The sequence below is a fragment of the Python bivittatus genome, unplaced genomic scaffold, assembly GCF_059951505.1.
Source record: "Python bivittatus isolate LINGU-HERP-01145 unplaced genomic scaffold, Pbiv_v1 ctg000690_np1212, whole genome shotgun sequence".
In the NCBI taxonomy this organism is placed as follows: Eukaryota; Metazoa; Chordata; class Lepidosauria; order Squamata; family Pythonidae; genus Python; species Python bivittatus.
In genome coordinates, this window is record NW_028277096.1 from 12808732 (window position 1) to 12833847 (window position 25116).

The 25116-nt window shown below is 40.5% G+C and overlaps 1 protein-coding gene across 2 annotated transcripts in view; it reads right to left on the reverse strand.

Annotated features, from left to right (window-relative positions):
- The window catches only part of CASTOR2 (cytosolic arginine sensor for mTORC1 subunit 2), a 75378-nt gene that overhangs the window by 28093 nt on the left and 22169 nt on the right, over positions 1-25116 (reverse strand). For both annotated transcript variants that reach the window (XM_025170071.2, XM_007421173.4), the window contains one exon: positions 20925-20995. In XM_025170071.2, the coding sequence (XP_025025839.1) occupies positions 20925-20995 (71 nt within the window). The remainder of the gene's footprint in view (positions 1-20924; positions 20996-25116) is intronic.

Consider the following 25116-nt stretch of genomic DNA (forward strand, 5'->3'; position numbering starts at 1 on the left):
TTGCCCACCTGTGTCTTGGCCCTCATGGGAGAATCCTCCTCAGGCAATAGGAAGAGCCAGGGAGATTTTGGAAGACCTAAGTTTCAGCATACAGAGAAGGGGTGACATCTGTGAGTGTGGAATCTATGGTCTTAGATTCTCTCCTGCATTCTTCAGAACCACCTCTAAGCCCATTAAGTGATGACATTCCTAGTAGGCAGTCAAAGGAATAATGATCTATGGCAGAATTATTGTTGCTCCTGAGTAGCCTTCTTGAACCTGACTTGACAGAACCTAAATAATTATAAGCATATTAGGTGAAGATCTCATGCCTTTAAAGCTCTTCCTCTGGGAATAACCCAGTTATCTGGAAACTATCCATTCCTTGCATGATCCTGTGACCAGCTGTTTTGAGCTTTGACCAGGATGCCTGATACGACTTCTTGGCATTGGTATGGTACTTTGATGTTCCTTCTTTTTGAACCTCTAGTTGGGGGGAAATAGATACCAGACTGTTGGCCTGCAAGGCAGTCTCTGGTTTAGAAATCATGGCTTGCATAGAATAACATGAGTATCCTTGGGATAAAACTGGATTTAGCTGTGCTTGGGGCATACTAGCCAAAATATGCAAAAACCGACCTTGCCATTATCAGGAAATGTAGCATAAGTATGACCACAGATGGTAACCTAGACTACATGGACTTTGTCTTACCACATAGTGGGTAGCAAAGACCCATATTTATGGGCCCTTCTGATGTTGCCTATACCATATGAAAGATTGCACCTTGGAATATAAGAGGAACAAATGATAAAGAACATGAATTGATGAACAACAACAACAACAAAAGATACAGTGAATCTATGAAACTAAGGGAAAGGGGAAGGATATAACGGCTCTGAATAAAAGTGGTATGATCTTGTGGAACAAAATTGAGGAATACATGCAGGGGAGTGAAGATGTAGGTTTAAATTATGAATGAAAAGGCTAAGGCATATGTCCAAATGTATGAACTAGTATCACCTAGACTACGTGGGAGTGTAAGAAAATAGGAATCCATTAGATGGTGATAGTTGCATGTTATGCTCTATGGAATGATGCTAATGTAATGTGTTTTGGGGAAAATGATGCTAGAATCTTTAAAGCGAGGTGGTTTATTAGTCTAATAACTAACTATAGGGGGATTACTTTACTAAGCATGCCTGAGATGATGTTAGGCAGAATTCTGATGAGAAAAGGCAATGAACAAAGTTTGGGAAATATGTAAGTTTGTACCAGTGGGGTGTGTTTGTGCGTGTGTGTGTGCACATGCACATGCATGCAGGCCAGCTCATTGGAAAATGTGTGTATGTGAGAAGGAGAATTCATGGTATATTTGTTGATTCAGAGAAAATATATGGTAGAGTGAATTGATTATGTGCCATCAAGTCCTGGTGCTTTCCCTCTGGAATGAGATCCCACCTGAAATCCATGTGGCTCCCACCCTTTTGATGTTCCATAAGGCCTTGAAGACTTGGTTGTTCTCCCAGACTTGGGTTAAGATGCATGGAACCTCTCATTGGATATGTTTTGTCTATGTTTTTGTATAGAACCAAATCCTATCTTATTTGTTTTGTATGGTGTTTTTATGGTTTATTATATTGTGATCTGCCCAGAATCAGTTTGGAGTCAGGCAGTGCCTAAATTGAATAAAATAAAATAAAAAGATCCTTGCTTGGAAACAAAGTGATGCCAAGGATAATGCCAGAAAAATCGACCAGGGAGGGTAATCTACAGCTGGGGCATCACCACTGAAAAATGGTCTCTAAAGGTTAATCTATTTTGGCTGTTTTAGCTCTGAACTTCTTGCAATGAGCCAAGGTTGAACAAGACTATCTAAAAGGCTTCTTTAAAATGGGGAGAACAAAGACGCCCATAGAATCATAGAGCTAGAAGGGGGCTTTTAGGTCTCTTGCTCAGTACACTTCCAAGGTATACTGAAGATGCATCTTGATCTCACTCTCCCTGATCCTAGTTGAATACCTCATCCAATATGTAACTCTGGTTTCCTGATCAGTACAGGAATCTAAATGAAAGCATCTCTGATAGATGGTTGTTTATTTCCACTTGAACAGCTCCAATGAAAGACAGTCCATCACCTCTCTTGAAATTGGGTCTAACACTGAACTGCTCTGTTTTTAAGCTTTTGATCAGAACCTAGTTTCCTGTAAATTAAATCTATTATCCCTTGTCCTACATTCTGAACAATGATCTTCTGTATGACATCCTTTCAGGTATTGGAAAAGTATCCCCCCTTCCAGTTCTCTCCTTAAGGTGAAACATACCAATCATTTTCCATTCTTCTTCATGGGAGGTGGCAATTCCCTAATCTTTCTTGTGGCCCTTCTCTGAACCTTTCTTTTTTCTAAATCCTTCTTGAGGGCCCAGTATACAAGTTGGGGTGTGTCTAAAACACCCAGATCCAGTCTGATATGAAATGACACATCCTATCCTCTTTTGTTGGGTTCTGACCTCACTTAGAGGAGGACTAACCAGATCTGAAGTTTTCTTGTTTGGCCCTGCTGTGCCCTTGAGGTCAAAGGAGATCTCACCCTGGGTGTGAGCAATTCCTTATCCCCTCTTTAAATACATGCCCCAGGACAGGATGCCCAAGATATGTGAAGCTGAAGTAACCACATAATACAATCCAAACTTGTTCAGCAGGTCCCAGTGTTGCTATAATTAGGTTTGGAAAGATAACTCACCTTTGGCTGGCACTGTTTCCTCTGATCAAGAATGTGTTTACATGAAACCCTAAATCTGCAGAAGCCAAGAGGCAGCTCAGTTGCCAGTCAAGTGCCAGATTTTTTTTCAAGCACAGATGCAATGCAAGCCGCTTTCAAGCCCTGCTAATCTGATAAGATGCCCAGGGAGTTATGGGTAAACAGTAAAAGTTAAGAGTGAGACAGGTTGCTGTCAGTGCAGAGAGGGGGAGAACAATGAGACCTCTCTTGGTTCCCTGAGGCCAAAGGTATTTGATCCTGGTGGTGGTGGGCCGTGCAGGGAAGACTGGAATCACTAAAGCCACGCAGGGTCTGAGTTAATTTTTTAAAGATGGCTTTAATTTTTTTTAAAGGGAAGCTGGCCCACCACAAAGCAAAGGGACTGTAGCGTCATCTTAATTCACAAGAAGGCTTCTGGGCCCACCTAGGCTATACGGATAAAATGAGAATGGTGGCGATCTGGGTCTGGACACTGTCCACACCTGGCTTAGATATCAGAGCTGGATGGACACAATGCAGACTGAGACTACTTGGACTCTTTCCTTAGCCTTGAAGGCGCTGTGGGAGGAATCCATAACTTGAGCCCTATGTTTAGCAAGCCATGAGTGTGCAAATCCATCTCTGGCAGTCATATTTATGAATCCCTTAAATTGAGAGAGAAACAGAGATTCCTTTCTTTCTCTGGGAGGAGGAACACACTTCCCTGGATTAAAGTTAAACCAAAGTATATTTTTAGTTGCCACTTGATTATGTAAAGTTTATTATGTAACTAACCCTAGAGTTAGGGGCATTTTGTTTGGTTGACTTAAGGCATGGCAGCATTTTGGCTCTGCTGCCTAAAGAAAAGCCCTCCCCCCTGACAGCCTTTTAAAATAGCCAGTTAGCTCCTTGAGGCACCTTAAATCACAGATAGTCCAACATAAACATTCTGAAAAGATGGACCGACTATTTGAGGTATATATATGTTTGTATGCCTACATACACACACAAGCACTTTTTTCCCCTCCTCTTACGTCTCTCAGCTTTAGCCTAGAAAAAGGAATTAACTAGGCCAAAAATAGAAAGCTTAATTTGGAGATGTTTTCCTTCTCCAGTTTTTGTACCTATCTTACAAACAGGATATTTGCTCCTAACCCCCCTAAAACAACTGCCTTATCTTTAGGCAACCTCCTGGCATCCATTCCCATGTTGTCGAGCTGCCCGGAGACTGAAGCAGAAGGCGTTGCATTTTGCATTTAAAAGGGCGGTTTTTCTAAATCCAGGTTGGGCCGTTTTTTGAAGGCTGGGGGCTATGCTTAAGGTTTTGTCTGGCAGAAGAAGAGTTATGGAAGGCGGGGCAATGGCCCCAAATCAGCGGAGCTGAATCACAGATGTTAGCGGGGTTTCTGCTTTTACTGTTTTCTAGTTTTCTCCCCCTTTACCCCTGTTTTTGGAACTGTGTTACTTTAGCTTTAAACTCTGCCACTAATTTTTCAGCTGTTGCTTTCAGAGAATGCTCTGAGGGCTGCAAGAAAAGGGTTGGGGTGTACCTGAGTATGCAAGATGTCAACTTCTAAGAAGTGCTGTCTGTGTGTTTGTGTGTAAAATGTTAGAGTCTTTTGAACAGAGCTCAACTCTGGTGACCATATGGATATCTTCCAATCATTGTCTTGGAAATAATACGGAAGTGGTGTGCAACATTGCCTTCCTCTGGGAAAACTTTTCAACTTCTCAGTCTACCCTATAATCCTAAACTCTCCTAGTGGTCTCCTCCATGCAATGACCGGTTCTGATCATGCTTAGTAATCTTCCAGACCAGGCAAGACTGCCTAGGCTCCAACCCTGTGCTATATGTCATCTTGAAGAGCAAATTGCCCTAGACCACTAGATTCCAGAAGAACAGCATTTTTAATCATACAGCAGCCTAGTGCAGTAGGTTAAAAATGGGAATATTTAACTAAGACTGAAAGAGGGGTTTAAAACTGGCTCTTCCAGTCTAAATCTGTCTTACGCATAAGAATGTAACCAACTGAAGATCTCAATTCCCAGAATTCTTAGTAAAGGCCATGTTGGCTGTAGAAATCTGGGAGCTGAAGTCCACACATCTGGAGGGGAGTAAGGTTGTGAAAGGAGAAATTCCCCAATATTTCTCTTGAAGACTTTCAGTGCTATACCTACAGTGACCATGTGTCCTTTATTTCAGAAAGCTGTCTTTTAGATTTATTTAATTTAATTATTTATTCTCTTGGTTTTCCTCTTGAATTTTCCTTTCTAGAGCTGAGTTATAAACAATTTTTTAAAATCCTTTTTCAGATCTGATCCTTTTTGTGGGTTGTCCTTTATTTTTTTCCAAGAAAATATGGTCACTGTAGCTATACCAGGAGATGCCAAGGATCTTTTGCATACTGTATAAAGCATGTGCTCGGTTGCTAACCTCTGATTTAAAAAAAAACAGTCTAGTCCTTGTACTTCTGATTTAAAAACCAATTCAAATATAAACATCTGAAGCTCCTGATCTATATCAAGCCACCCCTGACTCCCACCCCCCCTTGAAAGCAGTTGAAGTATTTGTCCACATTAGCTACTAGCAGGTTTTCTCAATTTCGGTGGGTCTTTTTAGCTCTACATGGATATTTACATAGATACATAAAGTTTATTACAATCTGAGTTCAGAAACAAACAGTGAAACAGTAGAATAATAAAGTGAAAAGTGAATTTTTAGTTTAAAGAGTCCAAATGAAAATATTACTCACGTACGCTAGAAGTCAGCTGTTTACAGATACTCATGTCTTTTGTGCAACATTATGCATAAGAATGTTCTTATCCAACCGAGAACGATTAACATAAAATTCATCAGACTAGCCTGGACTATGTGATAACAAAGAAAAAAATACAGCTTCTTCAAGTGTCATTGTCAAAAGAGCAATAGAAGAACATGCAAAAGATGGAGCTAATCATGCCAACTCCACATCCCCCCGGGCTGCAAGTGCATGAATTTGGGTCCTCTGCATGACAGTCTTCACCCTGAACATCCTGACGGTCTCCAGGTTTTTGAACAAGAGTTCTTTCCCAGTCCTATTTAGACTGAACCACCCATGTGCAAAGGACACACACTTCTCCAAACTACAACAATCTGGATGACCACCAGGTGTCAGCAAAGTGTTAAGAGTTTTAAGTGCCCCTTTCCTGCCATCTGGTGTTAGCTTGAATTTGCAGTCCAGATTTCGTGGATCGATACGAACGCAGCAAGTTCCCACATCACCCCAGGGTGGACGATTGTTTGTTACACCAACTTCACAGCCTAGTTCTGTCAATTACAGCTCAGTGACTAAGCCTGCCTTTTACATCTTTGGGAGGGAAGGTCAGCTCTATTTCTGACACAGGTGTCAGTTTTATGAAAAACTGAGGAAAAAAACAACAAAAGGAAAGGAAAATATTCTATGAGAAATCGCAAAGTTTTTTTCAGCCAGCCATGGATTTTTTTTTTTTTTTGGTCTTCTGCATCCAAGGGTATACAACTTGAGAAATGCATATGGCTATACTGTGTTAACCAGATATCCTTACAGTAGTTTAAAGCTTAATTGTGATTTTTGATTTTTCCTTTAAAAAGTGACAGGGTGCCCATGGGATGTGGTCAAAAAAGTCAATATGGTGGCCATGATGGTGTGATGAAGCGCTGTTTGTTTTCTATGGGCATTGCACATAAAAACATGTGGAGCTTTGATTGCATCATTGTGGCAGCCATCTTGACTTTTTTGACCACATTCTGTGGGCGCCCCTGAAAAGTAATACATTTTATAATTTCATAAATAAGGATACATTGAAAAACTGTAATCTCCATGTTGTTTTAGATCCCTTATTTATTTGCATCTTAATTTTTGTTCTTTAACCTTTTATTCTTCTGAGGTCTTTTATCTCTCTTTATATTTTTTCTTTAATAATAATAATAATAATAATAATAATAATATCATCTGCAAGAAATATCATTTGCCTGCAAGCAAGATCTGGTGGGACCACAAAACAAAGTAATAGAAAATGAAGACGCTAAAATGTTCTGGGACTTTAGAATTCAAGCACACAAGAACTTGCCACACAACACCCCGGACCTAACAATTGTTGATAAGAAAGTAAAAAAAAGTCTGGATAGTGCAATACCTAGAGACAACAGAAGAGAAGAGAAAGAACTGGAGAAAATCACAAAATACAAAGACCTGCAAATAGAAGTAGAACGACTATGGCAAAAGAAAGCAAAGATAGTATCAATAGTAATAGGCATCTTGGTGCAATCCCAAAACATCTGGAATACCATTTGAAGACCATCGGCATTGACAAAATCACCATCAGTCAACTGCAAAAGGCAGCTTTACTTGGAACAGCTTCCATCCTGCGACGATACCTCTAACACCATCAAACAACATCTGCCTATCCCAGGTTTTTGGGAAGGACTTGATAGGTGGATAAAAATGTCAAATCCAGTCTAAACATCTGGCTGACTGTGCGACCAACAACAACAACAATAGACAGGTGTGTGGCTCCTGAATTCTTTAATTGCACTCTCCAGAGCAATACTTGCTGAATCGTGCATGTGACAGAAGTGCATTGATGTTGAATGTACCTAATTTAATTCAGTGGTTATATTAAAATTTAGCTTTTGTCCTGCCCCTGGCCTTTCTACGTTGTCCCCTACACACCAGTCAAAGGACAAAGGACGGCCTTGCTCAGTAAAACAACTGTGCATTCCTGGCACAGAGCTTGACGCTGCCCTGTTAGCAGGCTTGGTCTCTGTGAAAACCAACCAGGAGGCTTCAGCCCATGAAAGGACAGGCATGTTTTTGAGTTCGACAGAGATTTAGCAGGAGGAACAGGTTCCCTCCAGATGCCCTTGGGAGGCAGTGTAAATTGGAGCACATTTAATTGGCAGAGAACGACGCCTGAGATTTTAACGCAAATCAGATGTAGAAAACATCCACTTTCAAGAAGTGGCTATTTCAATGCCAGTCATCTAAAAACAAAAATCACATTAAATCTCACCATTATATTGCTGAATGAAGGTTTCATCAACAAGGGTAATTCTTTTACCAGGTCTCAACACCAGCTTTTGTTCTCCAGTCATACTGAAAAGGGCTTACCACCCCTTTAAGATCTACTCTCCAAACTTTTTCCAGCAGCCTCTGACAGCAGAGGACTGTGCAATTATCAGAATGAACTTCCAGAGCTTTTTCTAAAACAGGAGCAATAAATCATTTCCCGGGTCATTGACAAGCTCTCCTTGCTGTGGCAAGGGAATGAGATGGGAGTGAGTATTTCAGGTGAACTAAAAGAAGGGAATGAGAGAATAGTGAAGCAGATTTGGGGGGGGGGGTGTCTATGCCCATTGGTGTGTTTTCTTTTCTCTGATGGAATTCTTCACCAGAGGAGTTTACATTACAACACTTTTTGTAGGATTATTTGTATTTGTTTATGCACAATATTTATAGCCGCCCCAATCCATATAGGGTGGCAAATAATTATTCCAGTCTACAATAAATGAAAGCAATCAATAATAACAACAGCAATACATTCCTAATTAAAAGCTCAGGGTTGCACTTCAATTGGCTTAACACTGTTGTTCCAACAAGTTGAACCAATGTGGTCATATACAAGTGCTCTGCTGAGTTTCACAGAACTTACTCTCAAATAACATTGCAATCACACATCATCAAATTAATTGCAATGTTCTATTAGGTTTTGTTGCTTCAGATGTCTATGCTTTTTTAAATGCCTGTTTTTATGATGTGGTTTTAAACTAGCATGTTAGATCATTTGAGTATGAATAAACAGAACTGCAAGGAAGCCCCCCCCCCCAAATAAGATTGGGTATTATCGTGAATGATGCTGGTGTAAAATTTAGCCATATTTCCTTTCCTTTTATATAAAAACATACCTGTATGCTACCTACCTACCTACCTACCTACCAACATACCAACCAACCAACCAACCAACCAACCATAATGGCTTTCCTTGGGAGTAAAATTTTGGAGGTTGCCATGTTATAAATTCTTGAATTTCAAAATGATCACCATGTCGTTGCAAGTAGATACATACCACTGATTTTTAGGTGCCATTTTAGACTGCTTTTCCCAATCTCCACCAAAGGCGGTGGGATTTGCTCCTGAATGAGTAAAAAAAAAATCGCACAATTTGTTTATTCTCTACAGCTTTTAAATGACTTGAACAATGTCTCTGCTCTTTTCATTTACCCTTCTGGTTATCTTATTGATTCTCCTCTGATGCTTATGAAGTTTTATGAGGACTTTAACTTTACTGTCTCAATATTTACTTTAATTGCGCTGATACTGTCCAGCTCTGTTGTCTTCTTGACCAAAGCAGAGCCAAACTGGGAAATCAGTGCAATCAACAATGCCAGCACTTTGCTAATGTAGTATACATACTGAGATTTGCCTGGATATGTGGCAGGAAATGCGTTGTAATTCCATGATTAATTGGCTCCACCATTTGCCATCCCCTTATCACCTGGGTGCCCATTTATGGAAAACAGGAGTTTGCCTCATACCAAATCAGACCATTGGTGCTGATTGCCCACTTCCAACAAAGTAGTATTTTCCACTGGAAAACTCATTAAGGCTTCTTATGTGCTCATTCAATTTCACTTGGAGGAGAAACCTGAAGGATGGTGGTGACCCATAGAGCTCTGCTGCAAGAATGTCCCCTCCTATCCAGCTCCATGTCTGCCTTGCTTGCCAGACAGAACTGATCTTTGCCCTGCAGCCATGGGAATATCGATCGCGTGGGAAATCTTCCATAATGTAGATATTCCTATTGAAGAATATGAAGTAAGGGGGCGGATTCCCATGCTAACGCTTATGACGCTAGTCAGTGGTGATAATTAGTAGACAGTCGGATGCCACTCTGGAAGTCTTTCCGATGGAAGAGAGGGGACAAGTGACTCAAACAAAATTAAAAGCTGCCTTCTCTTTACATGTCTCCCTTATGGGAATACATTCCCTGATGTTATTTGAGGGGGCGACAAGATTCTCCTAGCTCTATCTAACAATCATTATTCTCCATTTCTTGGGATGCCAAAGCAGATGATGACTGAATTGCTGATTTATTTATTATGTTTATAGGCCACCCGACTCCATCCCAACTCAGTTTCTGATTTCTGTAGAAGCTGCCCCCAATTATAATGGCTACATCGCCTGGCAAGCAGCGGGACAGGATAGGGCCCCCCAAACAGTGAAATAGGTGCCAAAGGACATTTATTTCTGAATATTTGGGTTTCCCACTCCCAGTCCCTGTGCCTTTGGACCAATTCCCCACTCCAAAAATGCGTCCGGTTCTACTGCCATTTGGTTGCAGTGGTAGAAACATTTAATCAATAACCCCTGCCACGTGAGAGCACCATCCCTCAAGAATGGGAGGAAAGCAGATTGCCAGTGTGTGGGGAAGAGCCTTTAGTAGCTTGGAGGATCCTACTAACCTGGGAATGGAATTGACTCTATCAAGAATAGGCAAGTTGTGTCCTTCTACCAGGAGTGTTCTGTCAGCCTTGCAAGGTAGTCCAGACAAGGAGCACATCCAGAAGTAGTAGCGATTTGTAAGGTTATATATACAGAATCTTGCAAGTCTGCGAGTCCCCTCACCTTTACAGTCCAAGAAACTAGGGAGGGTCCCTTCTGAGATGTTTACCATGCCCCCATTTCTTCTGTGGACTCAGCTGCTGCTTGTCTGACCATTGTCTGGTCTGTGGTTCTCCCTCCTGTCCCCCAAGGTCATTCCCACATACCGTTACAGTTCTGAAGTGGGCTCTGGGGGACTTGTGAGAGTTCCTTGTTAAAAAAAAAAGTAGTTCGCTAAAATTTTATATTTTGATTATGGAGGGGAGGGATGCAATGTGAGAAGGAGCACCGAGGAAGCATTTATTTCACTGTGGTCTGCTCTGCAGGGGTAAAGAAATTAAGACAGGCACTGCAAGAGCTGCAGCTTGATCCTGGGTAGATGATGCTGCCTGGGAAGGCACTTTAGGAAGACCCCAAAGGGGGCGAGCTTGTACCCTCTGTTACCTGTCACACCTGATATATAGCAGCATAAATCATCTTTGTTTCTCTCAACTAACTTGGTTCCAGGAAACAGAAGGTGACAGAAACAAGATCTCTTTGTTTTTCCAGAGCCTCCTCTGGCCAGGATTGCTGTTAAAAATCAATGAACATCTCAACAACCAGCCCTGTGTGATATTACCCAATGTTAAATGTGGCCTTGACCACTGAAAGATTCCCAAAGGTTGTGGTGTCCCTGGATGCCAAAGTGACTCTAGATATCCCCCGGGGCTGCCACCAGGTTCTCTGTTCCCCTTGACTTTAAGATTTGTTTTTTAAATTCTTGAATTAACAATAAAATAAATACTAATAAATAAACAATAAATGGGAATCCAGCATGCTGCAAAGCAGCAACAGCAGCCTTTCACACAATTATGCAGAAATGCTTCTGAACCCTACAAACATTCTTAGAAAATAAAAATGTTGGGAATCTACACACTAAGGTTCCGCTTTGGAACTCCACTTGTCTCCTCTTTTTAAAATCTGGGGTGATTAAACACAACATAGGAGCTAGAAGGGGCTACTGAGATAAGAATTACCCCGGTACATAATACTAATTATGTACCGGGGTAATTACTAATATCCAGTGTGGGAGCTTTAAGAGGAGCACATGGGGTATCTCCTGTGACGTAGGTTGGACTGAGACACAGTGCCAACCAGAGTCATCCACTGAACTTCATGGATGAGAGTAGACTAAACCCAGAGTTTCCTTGCTTTTAGTTTGCCACTAATCATCATACCATACTAGCACAAAACATGGGTATTTCAGGACTGGCTATGCAGCCACCTTGTGAAGAGGCAAACTTTTCATAACTGCCATTTTGTGAGAGTATTGATGACGTGCTTTGGGAAATGTCAAAGCCCAACTACATCACAAAATGAGAGTGTGGGATTCATAATTAATTTGACCTAATTATATCTGAGAACAAAACCTCTTCAGGGTCAGTATTCAAAGAATTGCTCCACTATCACTCATTTCTGATTCTCATTTGATCTGACTTGCAGAGTCAAATGGAGGGGGGACTTCAAAGCAGAACAAGCCTCTGTTTTATTTTGAAGCTTTTTTCCCCTGGGAATGGCTTGACTCCTTAATTGCAGTATTCATAGTTATATTTATTGGAAGCTTGAAGATCAACTGATATGAGTCTGCTCAGTATACTGCAGTTGGGTGTCTAATTAGAGAAATTAATAAGTAATTCTAGATTGCAAGAACAGAACCCAGGAATCCATGTTTAAAAGAAGACAAAGTCTGTACTGATCCTACTGCCCCAGTAGTACTTTACCCAAAGAGGTAGGATTCCTCTTTGTATCCATAGTAAACATGTCTTTCTGCAAACTAATCAGTCGTAGCAGAGAAAGGTGGGTGGGCTCCTCCTCCATCCCATCGCAGGCTAGCTATTTTCAGGTTGGAGGTTTCAATTTAAACAGAAGACTGAGAGAAATAAATAGAATCTGCACTAAATGTAATTTCTTCACACTGAGGACACCTGAAGGTCGCCAGTCCTGAATAACAGTCTTTGTGGACGTGAAGGAAGGAAGAAGAGGGCGGAGAAAAGGTGTTTTCATCTTGCATTAGAATTCCCTGCACTGAAACTTGCTTTGGGACCTCCATCCACCCTATAAACGCGTACCTCCATCTCTTTTCAGCCCTTCAAATTGTAAGCCATTTCCTTATAGGCTTAACTAGATCGCATCAGGAAAGAACCAATCTACACATCAAATTCAAGCTCCAGCACAGACGTTGAGCCAGTTACTTATCACAATCACACTCCAACACAAATCTGGGCCAATTACTACTTTGTACAGTAAATACAAGGACACTCCTCTCCTCACATACATCTGTACATATATTTGAGTAGCGTGCCATAAGGAGGGCCCACCGCAGAATCGCACCTCTCCCCAGTAAAATTTTGATATATCCCTTCTAAAAATTGCTTCCAAATTGTCATCCCAACTTATTTACTACATTAACTCTATCTCACTTAAAACAAATCAAAATTTGTTTTTGTCCTCCATCCACCTCTTTGTCCTGCCCTTCTTACTTGACAGAGCACTCCAAAGGCACTTCTGACTCTAAGCCAGAGAAAGATGGCGCACTCCTGCTTTAAAAGACTTGAAAATCTGCTGTAGGCTTCTCACAGCCCCTGGCATAAGGCAAGTTGAGTCAAAGCACCAAAGAACCTATCGTAGTAGCAGATCAGGCATGCCTCAATTTTTATTGCTCTGAGTAAATTCTTCAGCAGGATTTTATGGTACCTCAATAGTTAATATATATAATTGACTAAAAAAGAACCTTCCACCTGCAAGACATACAGATTACAAAGACATGCTATTCATCAGACACTCCTGTGCGAACTGTGAAATTTCTGAATGATTAACCACTAGTTCCCTGCTCCAGTGAGAAAAATGCATTGTTAAAAGGACACTAAACTTCAGAAACTTCTCATTGTCCTCTTGGAGATACTCACTGTCCCCACATTTTCCAACTATAGAGGGAAGATACTATTTATGTTTCAATGGTGGGGATGGGAGAATTTGTCCACACGGTCTTCAACATGGATGGAGGAGACATTCCACAGCGTCTCTGCCAAAGTTATGCAGCTTTTGGACTGGACAATGAGCGAATGGGAGACTGCTTAGAAGATTAGCTGTGTAGTCTTTACAGAGGGAAACCATCTGTGTCAAGGATTGATAACTTACTGCCCCAAATTGCTTTCTGCAACTTCCAAATCCCCTCACTTTGCACTGCTGTCCACTCTATCCTTTGCCCCCTTGACAATTATTTTCAGTTTTGCATCTCTCTATAATAGTTTACCAAATGCAAACTTGCAATATATTTGAGAAGATATACTCACAGAACTACAGCTCCCAATATTCCATAGGAAGGAAGAATGCCCATTAAAATAGTTCCCCACATACTCCTATTCCAGATCTGCTTGCTATCTCAAATCTGGCAAACAGGGTGTTTATTACATACCCCCAGGAAAGCCCACTTAAAGTTAATTTAACTTTCCCTAATCTGGCATGCTATAGGTATGTTAAGACTACAATAGCTGGGAATCCTTGGAATTGCAGTTCCAACAAACCTAGAGAATGCCTGTGTGGGTAAGGCTAATCTAATCTATGGCCTTCACCATAAAATGTGATGAGAGCTGCTACTGATTGGCTGACTGTGCCGTCAAGTTGGTGTTGACTCTTAGCAACCACATAGACAGGCTATCTCCAGGAGAATCCAACTTGGTCTTTCAGATCTTCCAATAGTGCACTCATTGCCATTGTAATTGAGTTCATCTACCTTGCTGCTGGTTGTTCTCTTTTTCTCTTTCCTTCCACCTTTCCCAGCATCATGGAATTCTCAAGAAAGCTGGGATTTTGCATAATGTGCATAATGGTCATTTGTGCCTTGAATAAGAATTCTGGGTTGATTTGTTCTATGATCCATTTGTTTATTTTCTTGGCTGTCCATGGTATTCTCAGAAGACTTCTCCAATATCTAAGTTTGAAAACATAAATGCTCTATGTTGCTTCTTCGAAGTCCAACTTTTGCTTCCATAGACTGCCAGAAGGAAAACTCTTGCCTGCACGATTCTGATCTTTGTAGACATAGATGTATCACAGCATCTAAATAACTTCTCCAAGGCCTTCATTGCTACCCTATAAAGTGCTAGTCTGCAGCATATTTCTTGACTGCTGGGTCCTTTACTGTTGATAGTTGATCCTAAAAAGCAGAAGCTATTCACCATTTCAACATTTTTGTTAGCAATTCTAAGGCTGGTTGCTGACCTGATATCATTAATGTGGTCTTCTTTATATTTAATTTTAGTTCAATTTTTTCACTGCACACCTTGACTTTCATTGTTAGAGCTAGAGCCACTGTACCTCGCTAGTGTACACTGAATGAAGTTAACAAGAAGCATTCATTCACTTGGTCCAAATGTAATTTTTAAATCATGCAGACTGGAAATTATGGCAGTTGAAAGCTGTCTTAAACCATGATTATGCAAATCTTCCCTAACTTTATACTCCCATTAGCTTTCAGTCAACATGGCCGACAGTGAGAGTCCACAATGTCTTGAGGACATCAGGTTGGAGAAGCCCAATTTAACTATGCCTTGGAGAGTCCTGGTTGTGGGCAGCACTCTTTCTTCCAACAGCACAATGATGATGAGAACCCTCCAGCTCCATTTTGGATTAATGAGAGTTTGCTATGTTTTTTGATCCTCATCAGTTCACAGTACTTAACTACAGTTTGTTTAACCAACAGTTTAAGAAGCTGGCTTGTTTCAAGGAAACAGAGCTCAGCTGTCAGAAGTAGAAACTCCCAATTCCAATCTTGTGGTTATACCAAAGAAGAAAGGAGGGAGATAACCCGAAATGAGTGGCCACTCTATATCACCCTCATACTGTATTAGAGTGCACAACTTTTTCACTTAGGGCCCAATGTAGTACACTAAAGTTACAAACCTATTTAATGCAGCAGAAGGGGAATAACTGGGGTATGTACTCAATTCAACTACTTTGAGAATTACTTTAAATCAGATCCAGGTTTTTCCCCCTGACCATATCCAATCTTTCACTCCTTCTTAGGCCCACAACTATTGCACTACAGGCCATCAGGGAAGACAGTAGTTTTATTCTCAGCAGTTTTCCTTCTGGAATTTGGTTTGTGACCAATCCACTCACTTGGACGTTGATGCCTTATAAATACAGCTGAGTGAAACACAGCCTCTTTCTCATACCCTGAATTGTAGCCCAACATGGGAGAGAATATTATTTGAAAGAAAGGAGGGAGTGGAACTGGTACTCCTCCAGGAAGCGATCATTTTTAACCTCCCCAATAATTTGCAAGAATCATGCTATGCCCAAATGCCATTATTTTCCTCCTTGGAATGAAGCAACATCATAACATAGCAACATCCTGGGGTATCAGGGAAAAAGGAGAACAGAGGCTATAGAAGTGTGAACAGTGAAAGAGAAGGCAGGCACCTTTGGATCTTTCTTTGTTGTCAACTCCTTGCCACTGGATTGACAATTCTCTTTTCATGACTTGGGCTCCAGATTATAACCAGAACCCAAAGGGAGATGCAAATGTAAAGATTCCTTCAAGTCAAGTTTGATTCTTGGTGATTGCAGTCTTCACAGAACTGTTAAGAGATTATAACCATGATAGACTACAAATGAGAGTGGACAACAGGGCCTCTGTAGTTCTAGAAACTGGGGTCTGATGCATCTAGAGGAAATCAGTTTTTTTTTAAAAAAACCAACTGCTTCCCCATTGTTCTGAAATTTTCCAGAGATGAGGAACATCTTTGTTCTAGTGAGTTCTAGTCCTGACTTAGGCATGAAAGCAGCCCAACTCACCTCACAGGGTTGTTGTTGTGGAGAAAATAGGAGGAAGGAGTATTAGGTATGTTCACCGCCTTGAGTTATTTATAAAAATAATAAAGGTGGGATAAAAAATTTTTTTAAAAAACGTGGAGAAAGTGTTGGATGAGGTACCACACTTAAGTAAAGTTGGGGCCTCTTGACTCTCAACTGAGAAGTTAAATGATAAAGTAGTAATATCTCCTTGGAATCGAACTTAACTCTTGATGACTTCAGAGATATTTTCATGTACTTTTCTTGGCAGCAAAATGGAAGTGGCTTGCCATTGCCTTCTGCAATGCTTTTTTAGCCACTATTCTAGCCTACAGTTCTGGAATCTTGGTGGTCCTCCATCTAACCAAGTGGACCCTGCTTAGTTTCCCAGAGGCTGGCTTGGTAGTGCCATCTATTGAGTCACCAGAGGAGGAGACCATACCTGAAAGAGAGCAGTGAACTATCATGAAGGATAAACGCATAGATGTGTTGCAGCAAATCCAGCCTCATTTGAAGCTAGACAAAAATGTTTTCTCCAAACTCTAATCTTTGCATATATTTCCCTGTAAGCCTAACAGATTCATTCTTACAGGACATCCAACTGATCAGCACCATCACCTCTTCCTCCTCCAACTTCTCCTGATCCAGTTCATTATCTCAGGAAATAAATTGCTCCAAGCGAACTGTGACACGTGCGTGAGGGCGACTCTCAGGCTGCTGAGGCTATTAACGTTTAAGATGCAATTAGAAGAGGGGGTAGAAAATAGCTTTAGCAGAGCATTTCTCAGGCCATTAGTTTAAAGAATTTTCCACATAATTTCTCCCTGACATTCATAAGTAGAAAGGAAAAAAAAAATCTATTTCCTCTAGTTTGCTAAATGTAGCTTGATTCTAATCAGAAACAGTAGTGGCCATCTATTTCATATGCTCCATTACGTGATGCTTTTTCTCTAAGATATGACTATATACAAAAATGGTATTATTAGCAGAAGAGTTTGTCTCCAGATTTCTAAGGTTCTAGTCCTCATCACCCAATGATCTGTGCCTTTCTTCTTGACTAATTCTACCTTCATAAAAGCTATAAAATATGGTGGTCCTCCTTCCAAGAGATACACCATGGATACTTTTGAAATAGGAAGTTTAAAGATAACATCTTTTGAATATCTATGTCTTCAGTAATATTGTGATAGTAGACACCTATTCATGTAATTAATAAATTGATTCCAACTTTGGTAGAAATTAGATCCTTCCCCCCGCTTTAATATTCTTTATTTATTTATAGAATGCATAAGGCCACCCAACAATATATTACTCTGAGTGGCGTACATCAATAAAACAAAACAAAACAAAAGCCCAATGAAAATCAAACATAAAAAAAAATAAAAATAAACCAATATAAGCAAGCACAATCACACAGATAGCCAAGGCTGGGTATAACAAGCACTCACTCTCACAGCAGAATGGGTTCATTTAACATGATGTCCTGTTAACATCCTGGCCCAATGCATGGGAGAAAAGTCGGGTCTTCACTGTTCCACAAAAGAGTGATAGGATCAGGGCCAATCTAAGAATCTTGGAATGGGGGTGGAATTCATTCCAAAGAGCAGGCACAGCAACCAAGATCCCATTAGAGGACACTGCCTCAGAGAGGGCACCTACAGCCTGCCTACCCTGTACAACCTAGCGGGATGGGCAGAAATAGATGGGCATTCCCACAAATAACCAAGCCTTGTGTCACGTCAGAGCTGGCCCAAGCGACTTTATCTGAGAGATGCCTAGAATAATCCTCACAGGGGCCTTGTATTGTATGTGTTCTTGGGTCACCTTAAAGAAGGCCATGGGCTGGCAATCTATGGATGCAGTAGAAGTGGATAAATACTCAGGTTTCAATACTCTTTTTGTCATGAGGTAGTTCTTAACACGATGATGATGATTAGAATCAACAATAAAGATGCTGAAGTGGTGGATAGCTTCTGCCTTGTAGGATCAACCCTCAATAATAAAAGAACAAGCAGTCAAGAAATATGCCACAGACTAGCACTTGGTAGGGCAGCCATGAAAGCCTGGAAAAAGATATTCAGATGCTGTGATGTGTTTATACCTACAAAGACCAGAACTGTTCACAGGCCATGGTATTCCCTGTGAAGCTCTATGGAAGCAAAAGTTGGACTTTGAAGAAGCAGGATAGGAAGAGTATTGACACTTTCAATCTCTGATGTTGGACAAGGCTCCTGAGAATACTGTGGGCAGCCAAGAAAACAACCGATGGATCACTGAACAAATCAACCCAGAGTTCTCACTTGAGGCACAAATGACCAGGCTCCAATAATTGTATTTTGCAGACATTAAACCAAGACCCATCTTTTCTGAGAACTCTATAATACTGGGAATTAATGCAAACAAAGAGAAGAAGAGGACAACAGCAAGGTGGATGGACTTTGTCATAGTGGCGATGGGTGCCCCATTGGGAGAACTGAAGGACCAGCTTGAGGACACATCACCCTGGAGAAAATCTATGTGGTTGCTAAAAGCTGATTTTGATTTGATGGCACATAACCAATCAACATCCAGCCTCTGTGATTTGGTTTGTAATATGTTGTGTGACCCCAGCTGTATTCTTTATATTAAGGTTTAATTAACCCAGTGTTGCACACGCATAGTGGCTGGAACTGGACAAAAAGATTAAGTTCTAAACCATGGTTTACAGGGGCAAGGTTCATATGGCATACAAAACCAAAATCACTGGGTTTAGAACAATATGTGAACCCATACCCACCCACAGTTTATTTACTTGCAAAGCAATTCTTGGTTCCTTTTGACCAGGTGTTTGCAAAGCTCTGCTACAAGCCTTATTTGCACAACATTTTTCCCCAGATCCTAAATTAACTGCAGAAGCTGTGTCGGTACAACATACTGATCCACAAACAAGCAAACCACATTGATCTACTGGGTTGTGAGTGGTCTGTTCTTTCATCTGGATGTTCGCTAGATGGCAGGGAAGCGATAGAAAAAATACAAAATAAATAAATACAAAATAAAATACAAAAATAAAATACAAAAATAGTCATTGAGAGTCTGCTGGTATAGAAGTTATAATAATAACAACAACAAATGAACTTTTTGTTACTATCTAGTGATCATCCTAGCCAAGAAAACAAAAAAATGTACCATAAAACAAATCAATCCAGAGTTCTCACTCAAGGCACAAATGACTAGGCTCAAAATATCATATTTTGGGCACATTATGTGAAGATCCAGCTCTCTTCCAAGTCTATAATGCTTGGAAAAGTGTAAGGAAATAGAAGAAGAGGAAGACCAGCAGCAAGGTGGATAAACTCCATTATAGCAGTGATGGGTGCACTGTTGGAAGACCTGAAGGATGAGGATGGAGCCAGATTGTCTTGGAGAAAATCTGTGTGAGTGCTAAGAGTCAAGATGACTTGATGGCATATAATCAATCAAAAATCCTTAACAAAGGTTGTTATCCGTGTTTGGTTAGGTTCACTCTTCTTTTTCTGCCAGCGGAGCTCTAAGGATCTTTTCTGCTGTTTCATTTTCTGGAGCTTGTCCAAAAACCAGGAGACTCTCCTGGATGCACAAATACCAACAATCCACATAGGGACCATCTAATTGAAGGGCACCGTCACCCATTCATTTCAAGCAGCAACCAAAGCCTCAATCAAATTATACACCAGGACCTCAGGGACAATACCAAGCTCCCTCTGAAACCCAACTAGGTCCACAAGGTTCTTGGGGCAGACCAATTAAACAGGCCCTTCCTCTCTAAGGTGGGGTGCTGCCACAGAAAACTCCAAGGCTAAGAGGAATCTGTTCAAGGGAATAATAGTACCCCCACCCAAATCCAGATCACACTATAATTGCCCCAAGATAAAAAAAACAGATCTGATGTGTGTGGAGCCCTCGGTGACCTGGGTTAGGTTCATAGTTCCCACAATGGTCTTGAAAAGACCAAACTGCTTCTGACTCCATGCCCAGAGAAGGCAGGTTGAAATTCTTCAAGACCTAAAGTCTAGGGAACTACCAGCCTGGTTGTGGTGTCTAGCAGCTCAGATAAGGAACAGCTGGACAGCAAGGAGGCTGGTAGAGTAGCAACAATCTCATCTGATCCCTACAGTGGAACATCACAAACAGGCTTTCATATCCAGCTATCAGTGGAGCAGCACCCTGAAAGCTATGAGTTTCTGTTGAGGATGGAATATTAGATCTGTCTGAGCCCACCTAGGACAGAAATGGTAAGTGGTATTTGAAACAAATTGCTGCACTGTTTAGCCAGCCAACTTACCTTGCCCTCCTCCAAAATACTATATTCCATCCTCCTCTCACTGTCCATCACATTCTGTCAAATGAGGATGATATGGCCTTATTGGCCTGGATTTTTTTTGGGGGGGGGGATCTTACTTAAATATTTATCTTAATAATTTTTCATACTACTGAAAATATTGGAATTTTCCTAAATCATCCACTGTGGCATTAATAGTGTAGTTTGGCTACTGAAATGATCTGTACTTGGGAAATGAGCTTGAAAGTTGGTATGCTCTTCCTAGGTATTGGACTACTATTCCCATTGCCTTTGATTACTGACCATGCTGGCTGGGACAGTCTGAAAAGGTCATTGAACCCATTGAAGGGGACTGGTTTGGGGAAAGATGGAAAGTAGAATGATATAAATAGTATTATAACCTTCTGGGCTGGCTAACAAAATGAATAGAATGGGGGGCTGCATTAGCTTACCTAGAAAGCCTTCTTCATCCACTATGACTGTGTAGTCTTCAGGTGTCTCAGTCAGACTGAAAAATTTGCACCTGGAAGAGAAAAGGAGAAAAAACATGTTTAGCTCCCAGTGAACCATCAAGATTAATGCATGCTTAATTAGAAACCAGACTTTCCAAATAGATCTCAGTGGGACCTTTCCTCTTGTACTGTAGATGAGCTCAAGATTACAGCCTATGCCTTCCATGTGATGGACATTTACTTGAGAGTAAATTCCAAGAAAGAAAATGAGAAGCAGTCCTGACTAAACTTGTATAACATTGGGCTGCAAGGTTTTTGTGTGCGTGTGCCTTCAAGTCAGTTTTGACTCCTGGTGACTGCCTGGACTAGTCCCTGCAGTTTTCTTGGCAAGATTTCAAAAGTGGTTTGCGATTGCCTGCTTCCTTGGAAAAGAATCAAGTTAAGTTAACTTTAAAGTAAGTCTGCAATAGATTATTTTCTTACAAATGCACCTTTAAAAACACATTTAAGCAAAGAGTATTCCAGCTAGTTACACATTATTCAAAAAAGAGATTACACATTATTAATAGGATGTTTTTAAAGGGTTATGTGAAGGTGACACCTTGCCCACATTCTTCTACACACCTAAATTTCAGCTTGTTCCACTGGTTGCCATTCTTGGGAAATGACTGCAGAACTCTACACATGCTCAGGAATTCATAAAAGCCAACCTGCTCCTGATGTGAAGGTAATGTCTACTCTCCCTGAACATGTAAGCTTTTTCTTATTTTTTATTTTTTAAAAATGGAGACTAATCTTTGTGGTGTTCTGTGAACCCGATGAACTTCCAGAGAACATCATTAGCTCTAATGATCTCTGAACTGCTGGTGGATCATTCCTTGTCCCCTGTCAAAGAAGATGCCCCCAAATCTGCCCTCGCCATACACAATTGCTTTTCTTCCTCTGTAATAATGGTAAACACTGTGCAAAACCTTTCCTTTGCTTTTCTGATTAAGAATTTCCCAATTGCTCCTGCAAGACACAGAAACTCATTTTACAAGGTTCAGCAAGAAGTCACTCTTGGGCCGCAGAACTGTCATAAAAGCAAGCAGACATAACAAAACAAAATATTGCCAAGATGATGAGTTGGGGAAGGCATCATGGAAATCTTGAATTAGATAGATGCTATTGTGCTGGGATGACCAAAAAAAAAAAAAAAAAGTGGATCTTTTCTAGGTGATTTTCTGCTTTTCTTTATTGCATCAGCTATTTATTTTATTTTATTTCTGTACCACTTACCATTAAAAGCATCTCAAGGTGGTCTACCATAAATATCAAACAATTAAAACAGATATTAAAACCATTAATGAAAGCATATATTACAACCCTTTATAAATGTACAAAACAAAATCAGCAATAACGTAAAGAACAGAGTAAAAACAGGAATACATTTACAAATCTATCTATCTATCTATCTATCTATCTATCTATCTATCTATCTATCTATCTATCTATCTATCTGTCTCACCACCCACATACTCCCTGTTGAAGGGTAAATTCCAAGGTTCCTGTTCTGCTTTTTTAGATCTCCTGATCTTTGAACTAGGCAGCAGTTTAAATAGGGGGCAGTTAACCACTTCTATTGCATCAAATAAATAAATAAATAAGTGTTGTTGTTTTTTTACATGGTGGCATTCCCATTGTATAAGCAGCTTCTTTCTACATTTTGGAAAGGAAGGAGAGGACTGTGACGGTCAAGATGTCCTCTAAGCTGTGGATTTTGGCCTAGTTAGCATGTTTTGAAAGCATGTTTACTCAGAAGCCAGACCCAATGTACTGAATGGGATTTACCCTGGACTAAGTGAAGATGGGTTCTACAGCCTTAATCGCCATTTTCCCCTCCTCCTCTTGTTGATTTAGTTGCAGCAAGGAAGGATTTCCTGTTTTCAACCACAGTAGGAGAAATTAGAATTTAGCTGCGGAAGATGTTCAAGAAAAATATGAGAAATTAATTCACAGATGAACTTTAGGTCCCTATCAGAACAAACATCTGCAGGAAAGAAATGGGTTATTTTCACCTTTGAGCTCAGCTATCATCTGAAGATCAGGAATTCCTTCAGTTACACATCTTAGCCGAAGACTTAGTTTCATTCCTCAAATAAAAACACTACAAGTCAAGCTATGGAAGAGATCTAGGAAACTTCGTAATTTCCTTCACACTTGCTCATATGCAGCTGTGAGTTCTGAGAAAGTACTTGAGAAGCGAACTGTGCTGTTTAGGATGCTTCCATGCATAGGAGGCAACCACTGCTTTTGATAGAACATATGGCGAAAAGGGACCATCACACACTGCTCTGTTCTATCTGCTTTTGGGGATATTAGTTAATCTGACTTGCTAGTGGTATCCACCATTATTTTTTCTTCTGCCTGCATGAACAGGAAAGGGCCACACAAAAGATCAGAAACAACACTTTGTTTTAACCCAGGAAACAATGGTTAATTTATGAAGATGTCTCAGATTTACATCGTTCCTTGTTCACCAATGATGGCCGTTGAGTCTTAGCATGATTGATTACATTGGCTTTAACATTTGGACTTCTACATCAGTAGTGAGCGGACTTCAGAGGTGCAAAATCTGTTTTTCTTTTACTGATAATTCCAAGGTCACCCACATGAAGTCTGACATGTAGGACATATATTGGGTCTGCACATCATTTTAAGTTGGAGGTGCACAGCCTGACAAGCCAAGTGGCACAGTAGTTAAGGCGTTGGACTGGCACCAGAGAGACACAGATTCATGTCCCCCATCAGCCATAGAAGCTCACTGTGGGTTGACTTTGGGCCAGGCACTCTCATTCAACCCAATAGCCAGTATGGTGTGGTTAAGGTGCTAGACAAGGAGTGGGAAGACTCAAGTTTTAGTTCCCCCTCATCTATGGAAGCTCTCTTGTGACTTTGGACCTGTCATTCTCTCTCAGCCAAACTTCCCTCACAGGACTGTTGTGGGAAAAACAACAACAGGAAGACAGAGTGGTGCATGTGCCGTCTTGAGCAGCTGAAAGAAAGATAGGATATAACTCTGATGAACAATTAAATAATTAGCTAGTGCTGCAAAAGCTGCCTAAGAGAAAGATTCTTAAATATAGGTCTGAAGACCAATCATACTATTTATATTTAAATTAAAATGCATATGATCTTTTCAAAAGTTTTTGTCCATTTTCCATGGCACTGTGAGTAGAAGACAACCAAGTGAAGGCTGACAGTTTTAACTCAAAAGGGCAGGGATGCACAATTTCTAAAACCTGGATTGACAGCACACCACAGGAAACTGTTCTTTACTTAATTCCTGAGTAATAATTTCTTAGATTAGCAGACAGCAATTACTAATGCATTATGCATCTTTCAGTGAGTGTTTAAAAACTATTTTAAGTTCCTTTCTCCCTTTTCATATTACACAATTCACTGGGTGATGTGACAAACGTTCACACAGCCCAGTATTTTTCCTTCCAATTTCTCTAGAAAATGAATGCTCTCTTTCCTTTAATGTTCAAGTAAGCATATTTATGCACGCTGCCCAGTTGATGGTGCTGTCAGGGCAGGATTTTGGAGCAGAAATCTGGTATCTGTTCAACAGAGTGAGCAGAAGGTCTCCAAAATGCAGTATAGCAAGCTTCCTTTTAAGTAACCTTTAATGTCACTGAAGTAATATGTGTCATTGTTGCCCAAGAACAATAAAAATTAAAGGAAGCCTCCATTATGGGTTAATCATGCCTCCTTCTCCAAAACTCCAATGAAAACTTGAGTTTACTAATTATTATGGAATAATCACTGTTGGGGTGGTGGAACTGGATTTGACTTTGTGGAAAAGGACACTCTAAAAAAGAAGATTCCTCATTACAGGTAGTCCTTGTTTAGCAGTTACGATGGTGATGAAAAAGTAGCTTTATGACCAATCCTCATATTTATGATTTTTGTAGGTCTGTAAAGCAAAGGAAAATTGAAGTAAGATCATAAGCGCAATCATGGTTTCACTAAGCGACCACTTTGCTTAATAACCAAGTTGCTGGTCCCAATTGTGGTTGCTAAACGAGGACTACCTGTATAACATTTCATTGCAGGACCTTTTATAGAATATGAACCACAAATTAAAACTCAACTCATCCTAGAGAATCAATTTAAGCATGCTTGACATGGTACAACCTAAAAATTAAGC